The following is an 18,506-nucleotide window of genomic DNA, read 5'->3' as shown; positions in this document are numbered from 1 at the left end:
GGAGTGACCGGGGGCCCCTTGGCGTCTCCCATGAGGTATACATATGAATAAACTTTGGTTTGTTTTCTCTTACTACTCTGCCTTTTATAACAGGGGCCTCAGCCCAGAACTCAGAAGGGTAGAGGAAAATTATATTTTTCTCCCTTAACCCCTCTCTGTGTCCTCTCCAAGGACTCCAGTCCTGTCACGCTGAGAGGGGGCTCTGGACCCTTGCTCAGCACCTTAGCTGTTGACCAAAGACTCTGGCTGCCTCTCGGGGACAGACAGGAGAAACCCCTCCAAAGAAGGAGGAGGGCCTCTGGCCTTGGGGAGGAGAGTGGGCGTGGGGCGGAAGGGACAGGGCTGAGGGATGGGCCAGGGCTGATCCCAGAAGGAGGGACAGCCACGCGGAGCAAGCCCAGATAAGGGGACAAAGACGTGTTGGTGCCGACGGAGCAGAGAACAAAGAAGAGACGAGGCCTGGCTGCGCATACTGGGTATGACTGTGTGCGTTGTGTTTGTGTGTGCTGTATGGTCACGCATGTGTAGGGAACATCATTTACTTTCTGCTTCCCAGTCTTGGGCAAGAACTTGCTTTTGCTTTCCTGGGTGGTTGATGAGCAGATTGTGGGGGCAACCATCAAAATGCAGTATACTCAAATTATGTCAGTCCCTAGAGGAAGTGTGTCCATCCATTCCCTCACTCACATGCAGCTGGGAGAGGCCGGGACAGATTCTCCCTCAGGGCCTCACAAAGAGCCAACCCTGCCCACACCTGGATCTCGAGCTGTGAGATAATCTCCCACTGTTTGAGCAGCCCAGATTGTGGTACTTGGTAACAGCGGCCCTGGCACCTTGATTTGCATAGTGGTTCCACTGATCATAGGACAGGGCTTCCCCTCGGTCTGCATCATCCTTTCGTCCCGCCTGGCTCCCTCTGAATGCGGCTGTGAGCATCTTGGTTGAGTCCCCCTCGCATCCCCCGCACACTCGCCCTCGGTGAGAACATGGGCCCAGCGGCCTCTGGCCTCTGCTGCTGGTCGCGCTACCCAAGGCTGCCCAGGAATGGAAGGTGGGCCCTCTAGGTGGGTGCTGGTGCTGGGTGGGTCTGTTCCAGAGTCTCTTTCCTGGGGAGGTCAGTCAGGAAACGCAGTGAAGTTGAGGAACCACGTAAAAAGGAAAAGAAAGGGAATCCCATAGCCTGGAGCCCAGGTGATCTTAGATACAATGAAGTCAGGCCTCAGACGTTGATTGAAACGGAGCTGAATCCCACCCCCCCAACTCTCAGCTCCGATTTCTCACAAGGGTTCCTGAGTGTCGGCCTGCTGGGCATGCGGGTAATTTTATTGTCAGCATTGAGTGCAGCTAAAAGCTTCGATGAACTAAAGAACCGAGCCATTTCCTCGGGGTTCCAGGAGCTGCTGAGTGCGGGACCACAGCTGGGTCGAGGCCGCACTGTCCTTGAGCCCCTGGACACACATTCCCAGGTGTCTCCAGAACCGGTGCTGTCCACATGCCCAGCAGGGGTCTCTGCAGGGTATCCGTTCTCGCCAAAGGGAGGGTATCTCCAGCCTTTGCCAAAACGCCATTCACAACGTTCAGCTCACAGTGACGGTCCCCAGAGAGGTGAAGAAACAGGAAAACATGACCTGTGGTCAACAAACAAACAACAAAACAAACAATCTGTGGGATCAGACCCACACACTAACCCGCTGTTAGAATCAGCAGATGAGGAGTGTAAAACACTGTGACAGAAATGGTGCCGATTCCATTGGGAAAGGTGCATACAACAGGCAAAGAAAGTGGTGAATTTCAGGAGAGATTTAGAAATTCTAAAAAGGAACCAAATAGAAATCACAGAACAGAAAGATATGATATAATAGACTTAAGAAACCAGGAAAGGGCATAGAATGAAATACTAAAAATACTCCATTAAATCAAAAGGAGAAGGAAAGGGGGAAGAAAGGAATGAAGACAGTGGGAAGAGATAGAAAGTGCACAGAAGATAGTAGACTTGAGCAGAACCATACCAGCGACTACATTAAAGGCAAATGGACCAGGCACCCTGACCAGCAGTCGGACAGGACGGAAGAGCTGATACTCAGCTCTGTGTACTGTTTACCAGGGATGCCCGTTAAGCGGGGATGCACGTATTACCCCACCGAGACAAGAAATGAGGCATAGCCGGGCTGCGGCAGCCTGTGTGGTGCAGGTAGAGAGCTAGGTTTAATCAAGCATGCTAATGAAATGCTCACTCAGGCTGCATTAAACTGAGTCCGTGAAAGTGTCAACGTCAGGGTGTTCAGTCTCTGGTCTGGGGACATGTAAAGTGTCTCTGCACACGCTGCCCACTGTTGGCTGCCTCTTGGCCCCTGGGCCCTGGGCACACATGCTGGTGGTCTGGTTGGGAGGGTGCAGAGGCATGCAGGCCCTGGAAGTGGGATTTGGCTCCTTGGGCAGGGAATTCTATGGTCTCAGGATATGAACGCCTCACCCACAAGGAGGGGCAGGGCTGAAGAGGGCCAGCAGAGGGCCCTCAGGTGTGGCCCGCAGGGTGGCGTGGCTGTGAGAAAGATGCTCTAAGGCACGGATTTACACAGTGCCTGGCACAGAGTAGGCACTCAATGAACGGTAGGTACTCTGTTTTCGTTGATTCTAGTGTTCATGGAATTGGACCGGGCCTCTCCACCCTCACCCCTCTGGCCACCCACCCCTGACTCTGCGCTCGGTGACAGCGTCCCCTGCGTCCTGCAGTGCCGCACGCCGGGCCTCACACCACTCACACTGCTTCTGGGGCTCAGAAAGCCGTTCCTCCTCTTGGCCTCTGGGCAGGTTTCTCCTCCATCCATTGGTCTGTCCATCCGTGCGTCAGCATCTCCTCCTGGGAGCAGTATCCCTTGACCCTTCCCCTTCCACCTGGGCAGGTGAGCGGGTCTCTTCTGCCTGTGCCCTCTGCTCCTTTAGGGCCGAGTGTGACCCGGGGTGGCCTCTGTGCCGGCCTGTCCTGTCACCGCTGGCCTTGGACTTTGCCCTGCCCGGCTCTGCCCAGCCTGGCCAGCAGCCAAGCACCACACCCATTGTTGAGCGGAGGAATTTCACTCGGAGTTCAGAAATCCCTGCTGGAATTTTCCATCGAGATAAGCGAGCAGGAAGGTTTCGGGCAAGGCAGGCCACCATTCCTGCTTATCTGCAAGGTCTCAGCAGATAAGAGCGTTCTGGAAGATCTGTACCTCAGATAATAATCACACTCTGAGTTCCATCCTTAACCAGAGCTCTGCATGGACGCCCCAAGGAGAAGGGAGCCCCTCTTCCCACATATCCACAGAGCGGGGCCACCGGGCACGCCCACTGGAAAGGAGCTGAGTTAGTCCACAATCTGAGCCACTCGGGGTCTCTCCACAGGAGCAAGGGGGCCCTGGGTCTGGGCGCAGCGTGGGCCGCAGCCCTGAGAGCTGCTCTGAACAGCTCAGAAATGTTTATGCAACAGTGGAGCAGGCTCTGGCTGAGGGGCCGGGAGGGAGCTGGGTGGACAGCTGTACCAGACCGGTGTGGGATGGCCGGAAAGGAGCCAGGTGCATGGCTGCCTCGGAGCAGGCGATCCCGTCGCTGTCACGTTTGGGCAGAAATCCTCTGTGGGTGGGGGTGTTGCCAAGATTCTCCAGACACCGGGAGAGTGCTCAGACCAATCCCCAGCGGCCCTCCTGGCTCCAAAATTCCGTAATTTTGCATTTCTCTCGAAAGGGGAATAAGCTGAGCGCACGCTGCCTGTACAGCGGCCTGGTTAGATGGCGCAGTGGGAACTCCCCCTGTTAATGCGGAGGCAGGAAAGCTGATAAAGTGCCAGAGAGTAAGTCTAAGGTCCGTACAGCCAAGTACCAAGAGCTAACCGTGCTGTGCAAGGACATCGCTTACGTGTCATTTTTGCTTAATTCCCACGACAGGCTCTGGTGCGCAGTGCCATGTCCGGGCGGGGTGATGGTCAGGACGCCTGTGTTCTGTCTCCCCTCTGCATTGGCATGTCTGCAAGGGAAGGGATCTTCTGATTGAAAGGCGAGGTCTCAGGTTCTCCCTCTGGTGCTGAGATCCGATCCCGGTGGCCGCAGGGAGCCTCTGGCCCAGCGCCCTCGCCTGGGAGGTGAGGGACAGAGGGGCAGTGACGTGCTGAGTGCCTGTGGGAGGACCCTGCAGGGTTCAGGGAAAGGCTGCAGGCTGGGCACCCCTGAGACCACAGCAGCGAGGAGCCCAGCCCCCTGGGTATCTGAGCTCACTGTCCGTGGTGCCCCTGGGCCTCTCGAGGTGGGGAGGGGCCCGTAGGCTGTTTGGGTTCAGCCTGAGCCTGAGCCCGAGGCCCCAGGTGTTGATTCACTGTGTGTCACCTGGGCGTGGCGCGCCTTCCCTGGGCGCTTTGGCTCCGGCCCAGGGGTAGGCGGGATTCTGCAATGGCTCCCAAGATCCTGGTTCCACAGAGGAGCACAGTCAGGTGGGAGGGTGACAGAGCTGGCAGATGGCATTAGAGACCCACAGCACCCTGTCCCCAGGTGGCACCCGGCCAGGAGCTGCCATCTGACCCGGTCCGGCCCGCCTGGCTGGCGTCCGGTTCCAGGCGCAGGTCCCCAGGAGCTGGCTCCCGCTGTCCGGGGAAGGACCGAGCTCACTGCCTTCTCTCCTTTGCCGAGTGGGCAAAGCCGCTGGCAGCCCGAGCAAGGAGCTGAGATGAGGCTCCCAGGAGGCTCAGGAACTGGGAGCATCGGGTGACACAAGCCCCTGACAGGAGGCTCACTTCCGGCTGGGCGCCCAGGTGCTGCTGCTGGGCCCGCTCTAAGGTCCAGCCTCCGCCTCGGTGGCCACATGACCGGAGGACCTTGCCCTGGGAGCCTGGCAGAAGGAAGTGGCCTGTCTTACGGGCCGGGGGGCGGGGGCTGGCCTGCTTCTACCCCACCTCTGCTGGAGCCCAGCCTCCACCACCCAGCTGCCCTGGCCACCGCTCAGCCGGCTGCCTGGTGAGGGAAGCCGACCTTTCCCCAGGGCAGAGAGAGGCAGGTAGGGGCCCCGTGGGCCCGGTGATGATGGCCTGTCAGGCTCCCGGGAAGTGACCAGGCCTGGGAACACGTGAGTCATTGTTTAAACTTCTGTATACTTGGCAGTGTCTGCATGTGTGTGTGTGTGTGTGTGTCTGTGCTTGTATCTCTGTGTGTGTATCCATGTGTGTCTCTGTGTCTGTATGTGTGTTTGTGTCTGTGTATGTGTGTCTCTGTATGTGGATAATTGTGTGTGTGTGTGTGTGTCTGTGTTTGTATCTCTGTGTGTGTATCCATGTGTGTCTCTGTGTCTGTATGTGTGTTTGTGTCTGTGTATGTGTGTGTGTCTCTGTATGTGGATAATTGTGTGTGTGTGTGTGTCTTTGTCTATGTGTGTGTCTTTGTCTATGTGTGTGTGTGTGTTTGTGTACCCACACATGAATAATCACAAGGGCACAGTGAGGGGAAGGAGTCTGTGGGACTGAGGGCCACGGTGCCATGTAGGATCCGGGTCAGGGAGGTCGGGGTCCTGGCAGGAGATTCCTACTTAAATTGCAGTGACAGGCCTTGTGGGTAAAGTGCTTGCAGCGAGGAGGAACCAGGTGCTCAGTCAGTACGGGGAACGTCGGAGCAACCTCACAGTAATCTCGGGGTTCTTTCCGCGCTGAGCGGGTCACACAAGGGACGCCTGACGGGAGACTTGGCGAGCCAGCCCCGCCCTGGAATGTCCTCGCCCGCCCAGGTAGGCTTGCAGTCCTTTCTTTGTCCTGTGGGGAACAGGAGATGGGCTTGTAAGAAACGAAAGGCCCCAAATCAAGATGCTAGAGAGGGAGTCTATTAGCCCTCTCACCAATCCGCATTCCTGGAGCATCTCCGGGACAGAGACTTCAAAGACCCACCTTGATTAAGATCTGGAGGTGGGGCCAGGCCTGGAGTTTTCAATTTCCTCTCTGAACAGAGGGCTTCCACCTCTGATTATCGAAAGCTTACAACTGTAATCACACAAAAATTATACATTAAAATGCTCACTGAGTCTGATTCATTATAGAGAAAAGAATTAAAACCGAGTGATGATCCAGTGGTAAGGAAATGGTTCGTTAAATTAGAATAGTTGTAGGAAGGTTACATGGTCTTTGAACATACATAACATGTAGCAATGTGTAAAGCTGCCTTTGATACATGTTGTAATTGTTTTAAAAGTAGGATACAAAAGTATATGTTAAAACTATGGGTTTTGGTTTGTTTGTTTTTATGATTCATTAAAAAAAACTAGAAGTAAGCAAAATGCTATTCCTGGTTGTATTAAGGGTATGGGATTATGAGTAATTTAATTTTTTCATATTGAGGATGATGTATTTATATGTATTTATATTGATGTAGTTATCTAGTAAAATAACATTTTTCAACAAAGGTGTAGCGTTGCCCAAGGAGTAAGACACTGGCCCCTGGAATTTCAGAAATGGTCTATGCATTCATAGCCCGCCTACTTTGGTTAATTAAAACGTGTTTTCGGCTAAAGATTTTCTTGACTCAAGAAGAATTTTATTAACTGGTACCCAAAGATAGCAAGGAGAACATGAGGGCTATCGATGGGTGAGGACGCATCGCTGCAGGTGTGTTAGGACTTTCTGTGTAAAATTACAGCACACGTCAATGGACCATCTGCTCCTAAGCAGGTGCCTTACGTACCTCCAGCGAGAAACAACGGACGAGCCCGGGAGGCACAGAAAGCTCGAGGACTCCATTCTGAAAAGCGCCCCCACCCCTGCTTCCCCCCACTTCCCGGCTCTTTCTAGTGTAACTGCTGTATAAGACAGTGTAAGTTAAGATGCGTAACATGTTGCATTCATCTATTGCAATACAATGACCACCGTCGCGTCAGGTAATCCCTCCAGCTCGTCACTTCAGTACTATTCTTTTGTGGTGAGAATTGACGATCTACCCTCTCAGCAACTTCGAGGTATAAAATACAGTATTGTTAGCTGTAAACTCCATGCTGTACATTAGACCCCCAGAATTTACTCGTCTTATTACTGGATGTTTGTACTGTTTGACCAATATCTCCCCATTTCTCCCAGCCTCTGGTACCCGTCGCTCTACCCTCTGCTTCTCTGAGTTCAGGGGAAGAGCCGTTTGTAAGTTAGGACTTGCTACTGAGGTGACGGCCTTTGGCTGATGAGTCCAGGCCAGCAGGCGGTTCCCAGCAGGAGGATGGCACCACAGTCTGGGTGCAGGAGCGAGTCCTGCACGTTCCCGACTGGCTGAAGTCACGCCAGGGCCCGGTGCATCTCGTGTGGATGTGAAAGCCGCCGTGGGGCTCCCAGTTCTGCCTGTTTGTCTTAGAGGAGCTGCTGGCTCTCAGTAAGGTGGGGGAACGCAGGGGCCCCCAGAGGCCTTCTGCTCAGCTCCCATAGGAGGCTCAGGGCAGCCCGGCTCAATAAGCTCCACTCCTCACCCTCGCACCCTCACGGGGTGGCCTTCGAGTGAGTCACTTGCTGCTTTTCTTGGCCACTGCGAGCTGAGCGGCTGGAGGCCCTTCTGCTCCCCGCTTTGCCTGTACCAGTTCACCACGTGCCGGGCTGCCTGGTGTGACTGGCTGTGCAAACCATGCTCTGGAAACAGCACGTTTGTCCAATGAGGGCTTCTTGCCAAGTGAGTCCGTGCGGGTTTCTGAGATATTTATGGAACACCTACTGTGTGCCCCAGGAATACAGTCCTTGCACTCTTGAGTGGCTTTAGCCCAGGGGGAAGGAGCAGATAGTAACAAAATAATTATATAAATTAAACCTCATTGGAGGTTACAGCCCAGCAAGAGCTATAAGTCATTACCAAATTAGTTCTACGAATTAAGGTAGAGTTAAAACTGAGATAATTTCGCTGGAGAAGAGGAGCAGGACCTGTGGCCCACGACGTCTGTTTTATTAACTGCTATTTATGGGGACTGGATACATGATCGAGGCCAGGCTGGCAGCTGCAGGGCCAGAGAGGAGGCTGCAAGCCGAGGGAGATTTGTATCAATCCCAACAGAGAGAAGCGAACAGATCAACAGCCCTTCCCCGGAGGCCGCCCCGGTGTGTTTGACGGAGAGTTGTTGGAAACTCTCTGGTGATGTTGAACTCTGACCTCTTGTTATCTCTCTCTAGGCTTCAAGGGAGTCTGGACTTGTTGAATCCCCAGGCTGTGAATTTCCTTCCCGGAAGCCAGCTGGCTTTCCAGGTGCTTTCCCGCTTGCTCAGGTTGTGTAGTTGCCTTTGGGTTTCATTTTCCTCCTGCCAGGGGACAGAATCCGTGGGATGAATGGCTTGGAGTTCTGCACGGGTAGGTGGGCTCTCCGAGAGCAGAATGCTCCTCCAGCACCCTCACTGAGTGCCGGTGGGTCTGTGGGAAGCAGGAGTCCTGGGCGCCCAGCGCCCCGACACCCCAACAGGACCAGGCAGGCCCGGGCAGGTCTTGACCAGATTGCTCCTAGAGCCTGCTCCCTGCTAATTCTCAGCAGAGACCCTGCTCCCTCCCAAATCCCTCCTCTTCTGCCTCAGGCTCCAAGAAATTTCTCAGTTCAGGCAAATATTTCAAAACATTGGTGTTTTGATGGGTTATTTGCCTTTCCCTGTTTTCCACAGTACCCTGTGTTTCCTTCCCTCCCTCCCTTTCTTCCTCGCTCCCTTCCCTCTGTTATTTATTTATAAAATATATTTTTATTGATTTCAGAGAGGAAGGGAGAGGGAGAGAGAGATAGAAACATCAATGATGAGAAGGAATCACTGATAGGCTGCCTCCTACACGCCTACCACTGGGGATTGAGCCCACAACCCAGGCATGGGAATTGAACCATGACCTCCTGGTTTATAGGTCGACGCTCAACCACTGAGCCACGCCGGCTGGGCTCCCTCCATTAGTTATTAGAGGCACTGTTAGTACTGTGACGAAAATGGACAACATCACAGCAGTGGTTCTCAGCCTTATCAGTGAAGGGAATCAAAGGTTTGCCATCTTGAAGCTACCTTTTGGGATATGGACTTCAAGCTGTTTATTAAGAAAGAAAAGACTCAGAACTTTTGACCCTGAAGAGGTTTAGACAACCGGCTTCAGGAAGGGAGCCTTGTCTTCATGACCTTAAGAACCTTTGCCCTCGCTCTAGTCAGGAAGACTCCCGGCCTGCTCGCTAGGAACCAGTGTCCCTGGGACTCCTCTGCCGTGTATGTGTGTGTGTGTGTGTGTGTGTGTGTGTGTTCTACTCTTCCTCAACTACCTGTAAATCGCCCATTCTCACTCCTTTGTCCAAAAATGTCTCCTATCCCTGATGTTGCCTCAGTGTCTGGGGTTTTCATGTCTATGTGAATTCCCTGTGCACATGTATTAACAACTTTGATTTTCTCCTGTTAACCTGTCTCTGTTAATTGGATGAACTTAGAAGGTGGGAGAAAAAGTATTGATATATTTTTTTAGCCTCCACAGCAGACACTGGGGAGCTTTAGGAAAACATGGATGGAAAACGTAAGCACTTTTATCTCCCTAACCCCTCTCTGAAACGTCATACGTTGGTACCACGAGGCATCACACTGGATGCTGAAACCCCAGAGTGTCCCTTTGAGGGGGTTCCAGACCTGCCACTTGACCCCCCTTCCCCAGGTGTGGGAGAGCCCCTGCCCCTGCTCTGCCGGGCCCACCACGCTCCAATCACATTCTATTTAGGACAGCTGTGTTGGAATTGAGGACTCAGTCCTGTTTGTTTTGAGATTTCCATCCCAAACTCTCTTCTTGTCTGTCCTGGCAGGCGATCACGGCAGTCTGTGGCCGTGGCTGCCTGTTGGGACTGCCGGGGAGCTTGGTCCTCTTCTCACTGCTCTCGCACCCGCCCCCCCTTTCCTCTCCAAACTTCCTCCCTTCCTTCTTCCCACCTGACCCTGGGGGCCTCCCTCTTTTCCACCCAGGTGACTGCCTACGGAGGGTTTGGATATTTTTTAGGGAAGTTCTTCTTTCTGGAAGCAGTCCATATAATAAACAAAGACAAATGGTGTTAAAATGCCGCTGTTGCCCTGGCCAGGTGGCTCAGTTGGTTGAGCGTTGACCTGTACACCAAAAAGGTTGCGGGTTTGATCCCTGCTTGGAATGAGTACGGGAGACAACTGATCGATGCCTCTCTCTTGCATCAATGTTTCTCTCTTTGGCTCCCTTCCTCTCTCCCTAAAATCAATAGAAACATATCCTCAGGTGAGGCTTAAAATTTTTTTAAATGCCATCGTTTTGCAGCCTCGTAATAATAGGCTCTAATAATGTTCGTCAGTGGTCACAACATCACAAGGAGGCCCCTGGGCACTATTTGCCTCCTGGGAAATGCCCACCACACTCACGAAGCATTCTCGCCAAAACATAGCCTGTTATCTGACCAGGTGTCTGTTTTGAACCACCACACCATGGAAAAGACAGGGCTTGCAGGAACACAGTCAATGGCGGCCTAGGGATACAATCAGCAAGTCAGGCTGGGAAGCCACGGATGCTCTGGCTTCTCCACAGACACATTGCAAAGGAAATAAGGATACGTGCATACAGACTGAGAGTGGCAGATGGAATAATAGCATGTCTGGGACTTGCTTCAGACTAATCTCTGTGGTGGGGGATCTGGGACGTGGGTGAAATGTGATCGGCTGGCCACTGTGGATAGGGGTGACCCTGCATGAGGTCCATAGAATGGTATCCTTTCTCTCCATGTGCTCTGTGTCTGAAAGTTTCCACAATGAACAAATATTCGGAGTTTGCTCAAACTTATTTTGACCACAGAGCCATTTTCCTGCAGGGCACCTCAGGGTGGGTTTGGGGTCTCCCGAACCACAGGAAGGCTAACGTGTTTTGAGATCCTTGAAACACCAACATTTTTTTTAGACAGATATTTTTGAAACACCAACCTTTTTAGGTAGATTTTTTTTTAAAAAAAAAAATTCTCACCCGAGTATATATTTCCATTGTTTTTTTTTTTTTTTTTTAAAGAGAGTGGAATGATAGATGGGGGTGGGGGTGAGGGTGGAAGAGAGAGAGAGAGAGAGAGAGAGAGAGAGAGAGAGAGATTGCCTTTTGCATGCTCCCTGATCGGGGCTGGATCGAACCTGCAACTAGTTGGTGAGCTGGCCAACGCTCTAACCACTGAACAAGCCAGCAAGGGCTAGATTTTTTATTTTTAATCCGTTCACCCTGAACAGAGAGAGTACTTTACCTCCCAGATGTTTCAGATACTTTTTGGAAAGAGTAATAGGTTTTTAAAAAGGGAGGATTAGTGGAATGAGGACAATCAGCCCATATGATAATCGGCCCACCGTGGTCACTGCTCAGGGCCTGCAGCCCTTTTCGTACAATGGTCTCTGCTGGGCACCACCGACATGCTTTCCACACACAGCTGCTCACGACATTCCTCACAGCTGGCCAATGCTCTAACCACTGAGCTCGGTCCCCCGCTTTCCAGATGAGGAGATGGGTGCAGAGCGGAGCAGTGACCTGGAGCTCCATCAGTCCCTCCGTCTGTCATCCATCCCAGGCTGTCTGCACTCCGCTGGGAGGCAGTGCTGCGGGGTGAAAGTGCTAAGGTTATTTGGTGGCAGATGTTGTGTGTCTCCACAGGCCATGGCGCAGGCGGATGGGCCCCCCCATCCCGGGGCGGGGCAGCCCTGCGTGTTCAAGCTGGTCCTCCTGGGAAGCGGCTCCGTGGGCAAGTCCAGCCTGGCTCTCCGATACGTGAAGAACGACTTCAAGAGCATCCTGCCAACCGTGGGGTGTAAGTGACAGACCGACACCCTTTCTTAGTCTCCAAGGGGAGAAGCCAGGGCGCCGACCCAGGCAGAGGCACACAGGGCAGACATTGTCTCGAGCCTCGGGCATCATGAGTCCAGGCAGGGAGAGATGAGGTCCCGGTGGGGAGGCACAGCAGCCTCCAGAGCTCGTCGGAGTCTGCAGGGGTGGAGCTTTAGGGTCAGGGCCTCTGGCCCCCAGAGGTTGGGTGTGGGGATTGTGTCCGAGTGGGGGTTGTGTCTGAGTAGAGATTGTCCGAGTGGGGGTTGGGAGGAGCCGGGAAGAAACCCTCCAGGCTCTGCCTCTCAGCCTGCCCAGTCTCCCTCTGCTAAGCACTGCCCTGGGCAGGTTACCTGTGAGCAGTCCCCTTTCTGCCTGGACTATTTACCAGCCGGGCCTGGATTGGGATGAGGGGGTGGGTAGAGGGCAGTAGGGCCAACCCTCTCATAGCACTTCTAAAAGAGACTCCAGGATAGGGCTCCCGGAGGTCAAGGTCTATGAGGTCTGCTGGGCTGTTGGCCGCCTGGAGGGAAAACCCCCGATCCCCACCCGAAGTAAGGAAACCCAGCATGTTCTTTACGCCAGTCCTCCTGGGAGGCAGCGGGCAGGGTGGAAAGCCACCTCACTCAGAATCAGAGCTTTGGTTTCAAATTTGGACTCTGCCATGGACAAGCCATCTGTTTCTCTGAGTTCACTCATTCATTCACGCACTCATCCATCCATTCATTCATTCACTAATATAGCGAGTATCAGTGGGTTTCTGAAAATGAAGATAATAAAGGAGGGCTCTTTTCCGAGTTGGAGACAAGGAGTCTATGGGGTGAGGGTTAAAGGTCGCCTCCGTCCCGCCCAGGGCCCACTTGAGGGCCTGTGTTTCTCTCCAGGGAAGACAAGCTTCTGTCTTCTATAACTGCTCAGTCACTCCTGCCTCATCACCACTCGGACTGAAAACCCCAAACCCCTTGAAAATTCGTCGGGACTTTCTATTCTTAGAAGCAGAGCCGCTGCCATCATTTTCAGATGAAAAAGGGAAATGCCAGAAGCTTGGCTATTGAATGGAGGAGGTGAATCTGAGCTTTGGTGCCCACGTGCAACCCGGCAGTGACGACTTTAAGGTACAACCAACATCAGATTCAGAACTGTGACCTGACGGGGTGGAAAACGAACAAAGGATGCCGATAAACGGCTGACATTCCCGACTCACTCGGGAGGGCAGAGGGCAGGCAGGGGCTTCCTGTGGCAGCCCGGCAGCCACCTGGGCAGAGGGCGCCCTGGGCCCATGGTGCAGACGGGAGCTGAGCTTTCGCTGAAGCGAGTGGGCAAAGTTCGTGCAGCTGACAGAGCCCCTCCAAGGCCCGTTTGCGGCCTGCACCCTCAGGACATCCGTCCCACGGAGCACCTGCTGCGTTGTGTCCATTTCCCTCCTGACTCTGAGCCCCCGTGAGCGGGGAGACATTAGTCCCCATGTTGAGACAGACTGCGGCTTTGTTTGACCCAGTCAGTCTGCTCTGGCCGCCATTTTGGGCCTGAAGGTCGAGATCAAGGTGCCTGTGAGGTAGGTTTCTTCCTGAGGCCTCTTCTGCTCGTGTGTAGGTGGCGGCCAGCTAACTGCACTCACTGGAGCCTCTTCTTTTTGTCTGCACGAGGGGAGGGAGAGGAGAGAGGGGCTCACTGAGTCTCTCCCCATAAGGGCACTAATCCCATCACAGGGGCCTCACCCTCAGGACCTCATCTAACCCTAATCACCTCCCAAAAGCCCCACGTCTTCATACCATCACACTGGGGATTCGGCTTCAACCTGTGAATTTTTCGAGGACACAAACATTTGGTCCATACACATAGGAAGTTTATCTGATTCAGGTTCCTGGACAAGCAGGAAAATGTGGGACGTGCCAGCAGAGGACCTGGCTGGCGATCTCCCCAAACTAGAGTCTCATGAGAGAATCAGGATGTTACCAGCTCTGTGCTAAAATCCTAACCCAGCCCCGCCCTGCCCTCTGTCTGCAGTGGGCGGAACTGTGTTTCCCAAAAGCCAAGTCCAAATCTCAGCCTCCAGGGCCTGTGAGTGGGGCCTTGTTTGGAAAAGGGTCTTTGCGGATGTCATTGGTTAGGGGTGTGGAGATGAGATTGTGCTGGATTGCAGGTGGACCCTGAGTCCACCGGCTGGGACCTCATTGGAACTGAGAGACACGGGGAGAAGGCCACGTGGACCGGAGGAAGAGACGGGAGTGATGTATCCACAAGCCCAGGAACGCGGACAGGGCCGGCCGCCACCAAAGCCAGGAGACGGCATGGAGAGGATTCTCTCCCAGAGCTTCGGGGGGAACCTACCCCATGACGCCTTGACTTCTGACCTCTGGTCTCCAGAATGGAAACAATGTATTTCTGTTTTAAGCTACCCAGTTTGTGGTAATTGGTTATAGCCGCCCTAGAAACGAACTCTCTGCCTTGCAGTGAGGTTTTAATTTCAAGAATCTCCCAACAATCTTCAAACTCCACACAGCGTCTGGGTGGGCACAGGGCAGCAGCTTGACTGGAGCCCCCATCCCATTCTGCCGGCTCCTACCCCAGCCCCTCTCCTGCCCCCTCCCCACCCCTGTCTTGTTCTGTATGTGACACACCCCACACACTCTGGTTGGTGCTGCCAACAGCTATGTGAAAATCACATCACCTTGGCAAGCCAAGCTCAGAGCTGTGAGTTCGGGCCCCGGGAGCCTATGTCCCCACCCGAGGCCTCCGTGTGTCTCTGAAGTGTCTGCAGCAGTTATTTGCGACACGTGGCTTTCAATGGGAACTGCCACCTCCCAGAAGAGGTGTTTGCTCAGCCTTCCCGGCTGTGGACGGCAGGAAGCACGTGTCCCCGGTGGTTCGCTGAGCCCAGGGCTCGCGCCGGCCCAGCCTGAACGGTGGGTGGAGGCCGGGTCCTCCAGATAAAGCTGCCCCGGGGCCTCCGTGTTCCAGGTGCGTTCTTCACGAAGGTGGTGGAGTTGGGTGCTACGTCTCTGAAGTTTGAGATCTGGGACACGGCTGGCCAGGAAAAGTACCACAGCGTCTGCCACCTCTACTTCAGGGGCGCCAACGCGGCGCTGTTGGTGTACGACATCACCAGCAAGGTGAGGCTCACCCTGCCCGGCGTGTCCCCACTCCCTTCGCACGGCATCTGCCCGTGTTCTCCCTGCCCTCTGTCTGCAGCGGGCGGAATTGTGTTTCCCAAAAGCTCTGTCCAAATCTTAGCCTCCAGTGCCTGTGAGTGTGGCCTCATTTGGGAAAAGGGTCTTTGTGGATGTCATTGGTTAGGGGTATCATTGATTAGGGGTGTCATTGGTTAGGGGTGTGATTGGTTAGGGGTGTCATTGGTGAGGAGGGCATGGCTGGTCCTCCCAGAACACCCTGCACCTATTCAGGACTCCCACTGATGATGGGGGGTGGGGTGGGCGGGTGTTATAGAAACAGGGGGGCACAGCCCTGGCTGCACATCCCACACACGGAGTATCATCGGGGCAGATGCTAAATACCAGTGAGCAGACACCTAGAGCAGGAGACTGGAAGGGTGGGGCTCGGGGGGAGTCCTGGGGGCTTCCCGCAGGGAGGTTCTAGCAGAATGTGGAGGGAAAAGCAGGGACAGCCCTGCTGGGTGGGTGGGGGCAGGGAGGTGGTGGGCAGGCGAGCAGGAAGGGAAGGGAGTGCTGGGAAGCAGGTGGACCTGGTCAGCTTTGCTGTAGGGAGGGAAGGGGCTACATGGGGCCCGGGACAGGAGCCCCACTACCTGGTCTGCAGGGCACTGTCGAGCCTCCTGGGACTGTTGGTGGGGGAGGAGCTCCCTGTGGCCCAGAGCCCCCGAGGTCGGAGACGGAGCAGTGTCCGCCTCATGGGACAGGCCGGGTGGGGTAGGGTTGTGGGGGCTATCTGTCATATGGTCAATAGGACCATAGCATGTTCTATACAATGTGGCATGGACACCTGCTTTTCCTTTCCCGGGACAGCTGGTGAAGACTGCCCATAGGATTTGTCTAAGGTTCTTTTTCCTTTTTGAGGATTCCTTCTGCAAGGCGCAGCAGTGGCTGAAGGACCTGGAGCGGGAGTTCCTCCCTGGAGAAGTCGTGGTGATGCTGGTCGGCAACAAGACGGACCTCAGTGAGGAGCGGGAGGTGACCTTTGAGGTAAAACTGGGGACGGGTCATTATGTCACCAGGAGGAGGAAGGAGTGACCCTGAACCCCTCCCCCCACTCACATGCACAGCCACCCACACGTATGCACACACACATTCTCACATGTACATCCACAGGTACACACACACACATTCACGCATACACACCCAAGCACCCACTCACATGCACACCCCCCCACACCCACCCACTCTGAGAGATGTGGGTTTTCAGAATTTTTCCTTGTGTCTAATACATTCGTGAAGAAGGCTCAAATGAAGAAGTCAATTTTCTTTGCTAGGAACTGAGCAAGGATAGAACATTCAAATAGCTGTCGTTCTTCTGTAAAAGCACCCACCTTGGAGGAGTAAGAGCTGGGGGAGATGTGGGCAGGGGCCTGTGTGGGGAGCCCCCAGCCCTCGTAACCCAAGACTGGGCAGGCCCCGTCCAGGAGCACCGAGACACAGCACTGAGTCAGCTCCAGGGCTGCACCTGCTGCGTGGGGCTTACTGCTAGGAGGCTCACCTGGGTCTTACACCAGCTGGAGACTAAACAAAACCAAGCCCATCAAATGAAAGTGGTGACCAAGCCACGTGTGGGATTGGATAGGTGGAGAGAAGAGGTGTCGGCTAAGCAAGCGTCTTAGGGAACACTTTGTAAGTAAGTACTGCGGGTTTTGTGGCTGTTTTCCTCAGGAAGGCAAGGAGTTTGCAGAGAGCCAGAGCTTGCTGTTCATGGAGACCTCGGCCAGACTCAACCACCAGGTGACCGAGGTCTTCAGTGCCATCGGTGAGTGAGGGCCTCAGGGAGCCCGGGGGTGGAGCCATCACGGGCTCTGCCTCATCGGGGCTTCTTTTCTGGCGTCCTGGACCCAACAGGATGTCACTAGGGACTGGAAGGTGAACGGGAGAGTTGGGGCCCGAGCTTCATGGCTCCAGGTGAATGTCAGCGAGGGGTGGGGTCCCAAGACTGTGACGTGCAGGGCTGTGCAGAACTGGGGGCTCCCTCATCCCACCACCCTCTCTGTCTGTGCTCACAGCTCGAGAGCTGCTGCAGAGGGCGGAGAGGAAGGAGGACCAGACTCGGCGGGGAGATGCCCGGCTGGCCCTAAACCAGGGGCCCACGGGGCGGGCCAAGTGCTGTGCCCGCTAGGGGCAGCCACGGCCACTCCAGGAGGGGTCTCGAGGAGGAGCCCCCCGGCCTGACCCAACTGGTCCTCAGGGTGAGCCACCGCCAGCGCCACATGGACGGTGGTGCTTGATTCTGCTTCTCCATTAACACTGGCTAGTTCCTGGGGGTGCCCGGCAGCTGGCATCTCTCAGAGGAACCACTCCCCAAAGCCCGTGGGAGTCATCAGGAGAGGACGGTGTCCATGGCCTCACCTCCTGCACCCACACCCAGACCGAGTCCCAAGTGCCCAGGCCGGGTGCACCCGCCCAGCCGGGCTGCTCATCCACCCTGCTGCTCCCGACTCCGAGGAATGAAACGGGTCAGAGGGAACAGGGACCTGGTGTTGGGCAAGGCCCACCTGCTTCTGGGAGTGGGGAGAGGACGGAGCAGGCACGGGGGGAGGTGGCAGTGCCAGGGGAAATGGAGTGACAGTTTTCTAAAAAAATTAAACTGCTTTCTATAACCTTGTCTCTGGTGCATTTGCAAGGTGGGGGCTTTGTCGCACACATCCTAGGGGGGCTTGTGGTGAGGGGCTCAGGAGGCAGTCAGGCAGCAGGCGGTGACAAAGGTGGCCCAGGACATCGCTCCAATGTTGACACAGGTGCACCAGCCTCGTCACTGCCTGTCCCCCTTCACCGAGGCCAGGTGGTCGCTGTGGGAGGCGAGCCCCAGTGGCAGGGGGAGTTGTCAGAGGGGCTGTTTTGGGGGGTTGATGTTGGTTTTCATCCTTGCCTCTGGGACTAGGTTAAGCAGGTTTGGAGTCTTAAATAGGATGTTGTTACCATCTGAAAAGGGTGGCTTCGCTATATTGATGGTAAGAATGGATAGAGGGACACATGGAAAACTTCCAATCCCGTTGGCTTTGAACTTCTTGGCATTTAAAGGGCACCTGCATTTCTATGGCCCCCTCCTGTCTGCTCTCTGCTCTCATCCACCCTTTATGGGAACATCAGCCCGGCCCCTGGGCCTGGATCTCACGTGGGGCTCAGCTGGTGATGGGCCCTGGCAGGGGGCTGATCACGCCATGGAGGCCTGGCATTGTCTAGGCTCCATCTCAGGGAGGTCACCACAGCATGGCTGTGTCCCTGCCAAAGGTCACGGCCTCCCTCCTAAGTTCTGGCTGCTGCTCCCTCACTCACCCATCAGCCTGGTGCCCGAGTCTCTCTGCATCATCACACCTGGGCAGGCGTTATCCTAATGGCAGCGACTGGGCTCCTGGAAGACCCAGCTTCTGTTCTGGGGAGATGGAAACAGCTCAGGTGTCGCGCCATTCAGACTGTCCTGGTGCTTATTCTAAAAGACACTCCATGTGACCTTTCCAGACAAAAGCAGAGCAGATGTCCCAAGACGCTTTCTTGTCATGACCTTCGGGAAAAGCTAAGGGATAGATAAAGAAAAGGGCCTGATACCTTGGTT

The 18,506-nt window shown here is 54.7% G+C and overlaps 1 protein-coding gene across 10 annotated transcripts; it reads left to right on the top strand.

Moving 5' to 3' along the window:
• The first annotated feature begins 358 nt into the window (after nt 1–358).
• Nucleotides 359–17,546, top strand: RAB17 (RAB17, member RAS oncogene family). 10 transcript variants are annotated; one of them, XM_079781858.1, is made up of 8 exons: nt 4,419–5,088; nt 5,667–5,739; nt 8,141–8,213; nt 11,607–11,760; nt 14,736–14,887; nt 15,809–15,934; nt 16,616–16,709; nt 16,960–17,546. In XM_079781858.1, exons 4-8 carry the CDS (start codon nt 11,610–11,612, stop codon nt 17,070–17,072), a joined length of 636 nt encoding a protein of 211 aa, XP_079637984.1. In that variant the 5' UTR covers nt 4,419–5,088; nt 5,667–5,739; nt 8,141–8,213; nt 11,607–11,609; the 3' UTR covers nt 17,073–17,546. The 10 variants fall into 10 exon arrangements, with proteins under 10 accessions (XP_079637983.1, XP_079637979.1, XP_079637984.1 ...); XM_079781853.1 differs by lacking the exons at nt 4,419–5,088; nt 8,141–8,213 and adding an exon at nt 4,365–4,401 and having other exon boundaries at nt 5,556–5,739; XM_079781850.1 differs by lacking the exon at nt 5,667–5,739.
• The last annotated feature ends 960 nt before the right edge of the window (nt 17,547–18,506 follow it).

The sequence above is a fragment of the Cnephaeus nilssonii genome (genome assembly GCF_951640355.1).
Source record: "Cnephaeus nilssonii genome assembly, chromosome: 10".
NCBI classification, from domain to species: Eukaryota; Metazoa; Chordata; class Mammalia; order Chiroptera; family Vespertilionidae; genus Cnephaeus; species Cnephaeus nilssonii.
The sequence above is the reverse complement of the archived record's forward strand: the minus strand, read 5'-3'. Positions and strand labels throughout refer to the sequence as shown.

Excerpts from the sequence above, each read along its gene's own strand:
- RAB17 (XM_079781849.1), top strand. The coding sequence starts at position 8,106 with ATGTTGAACTCTGACCTCTTGTTATCTCTCTCTAGGCTTCAAGGGAGT. Across the intron at positions 15,935-16,615 it reads AGCGGGAGGTGACCTTTGAG|GAAGGCAAGGAGTTTGCAGA; the intron begins GTAAAACTGGGG and ends TGTTTTCCTCAG. Across the intron at positions 16,710-16,959 it reads CGAGGTCTTCAGTGCCATCG|CTCGAGAGCTGCTGCAGAGG; the intron begins GTGAGTGAGGGC and ends CTGTGCTCACAG.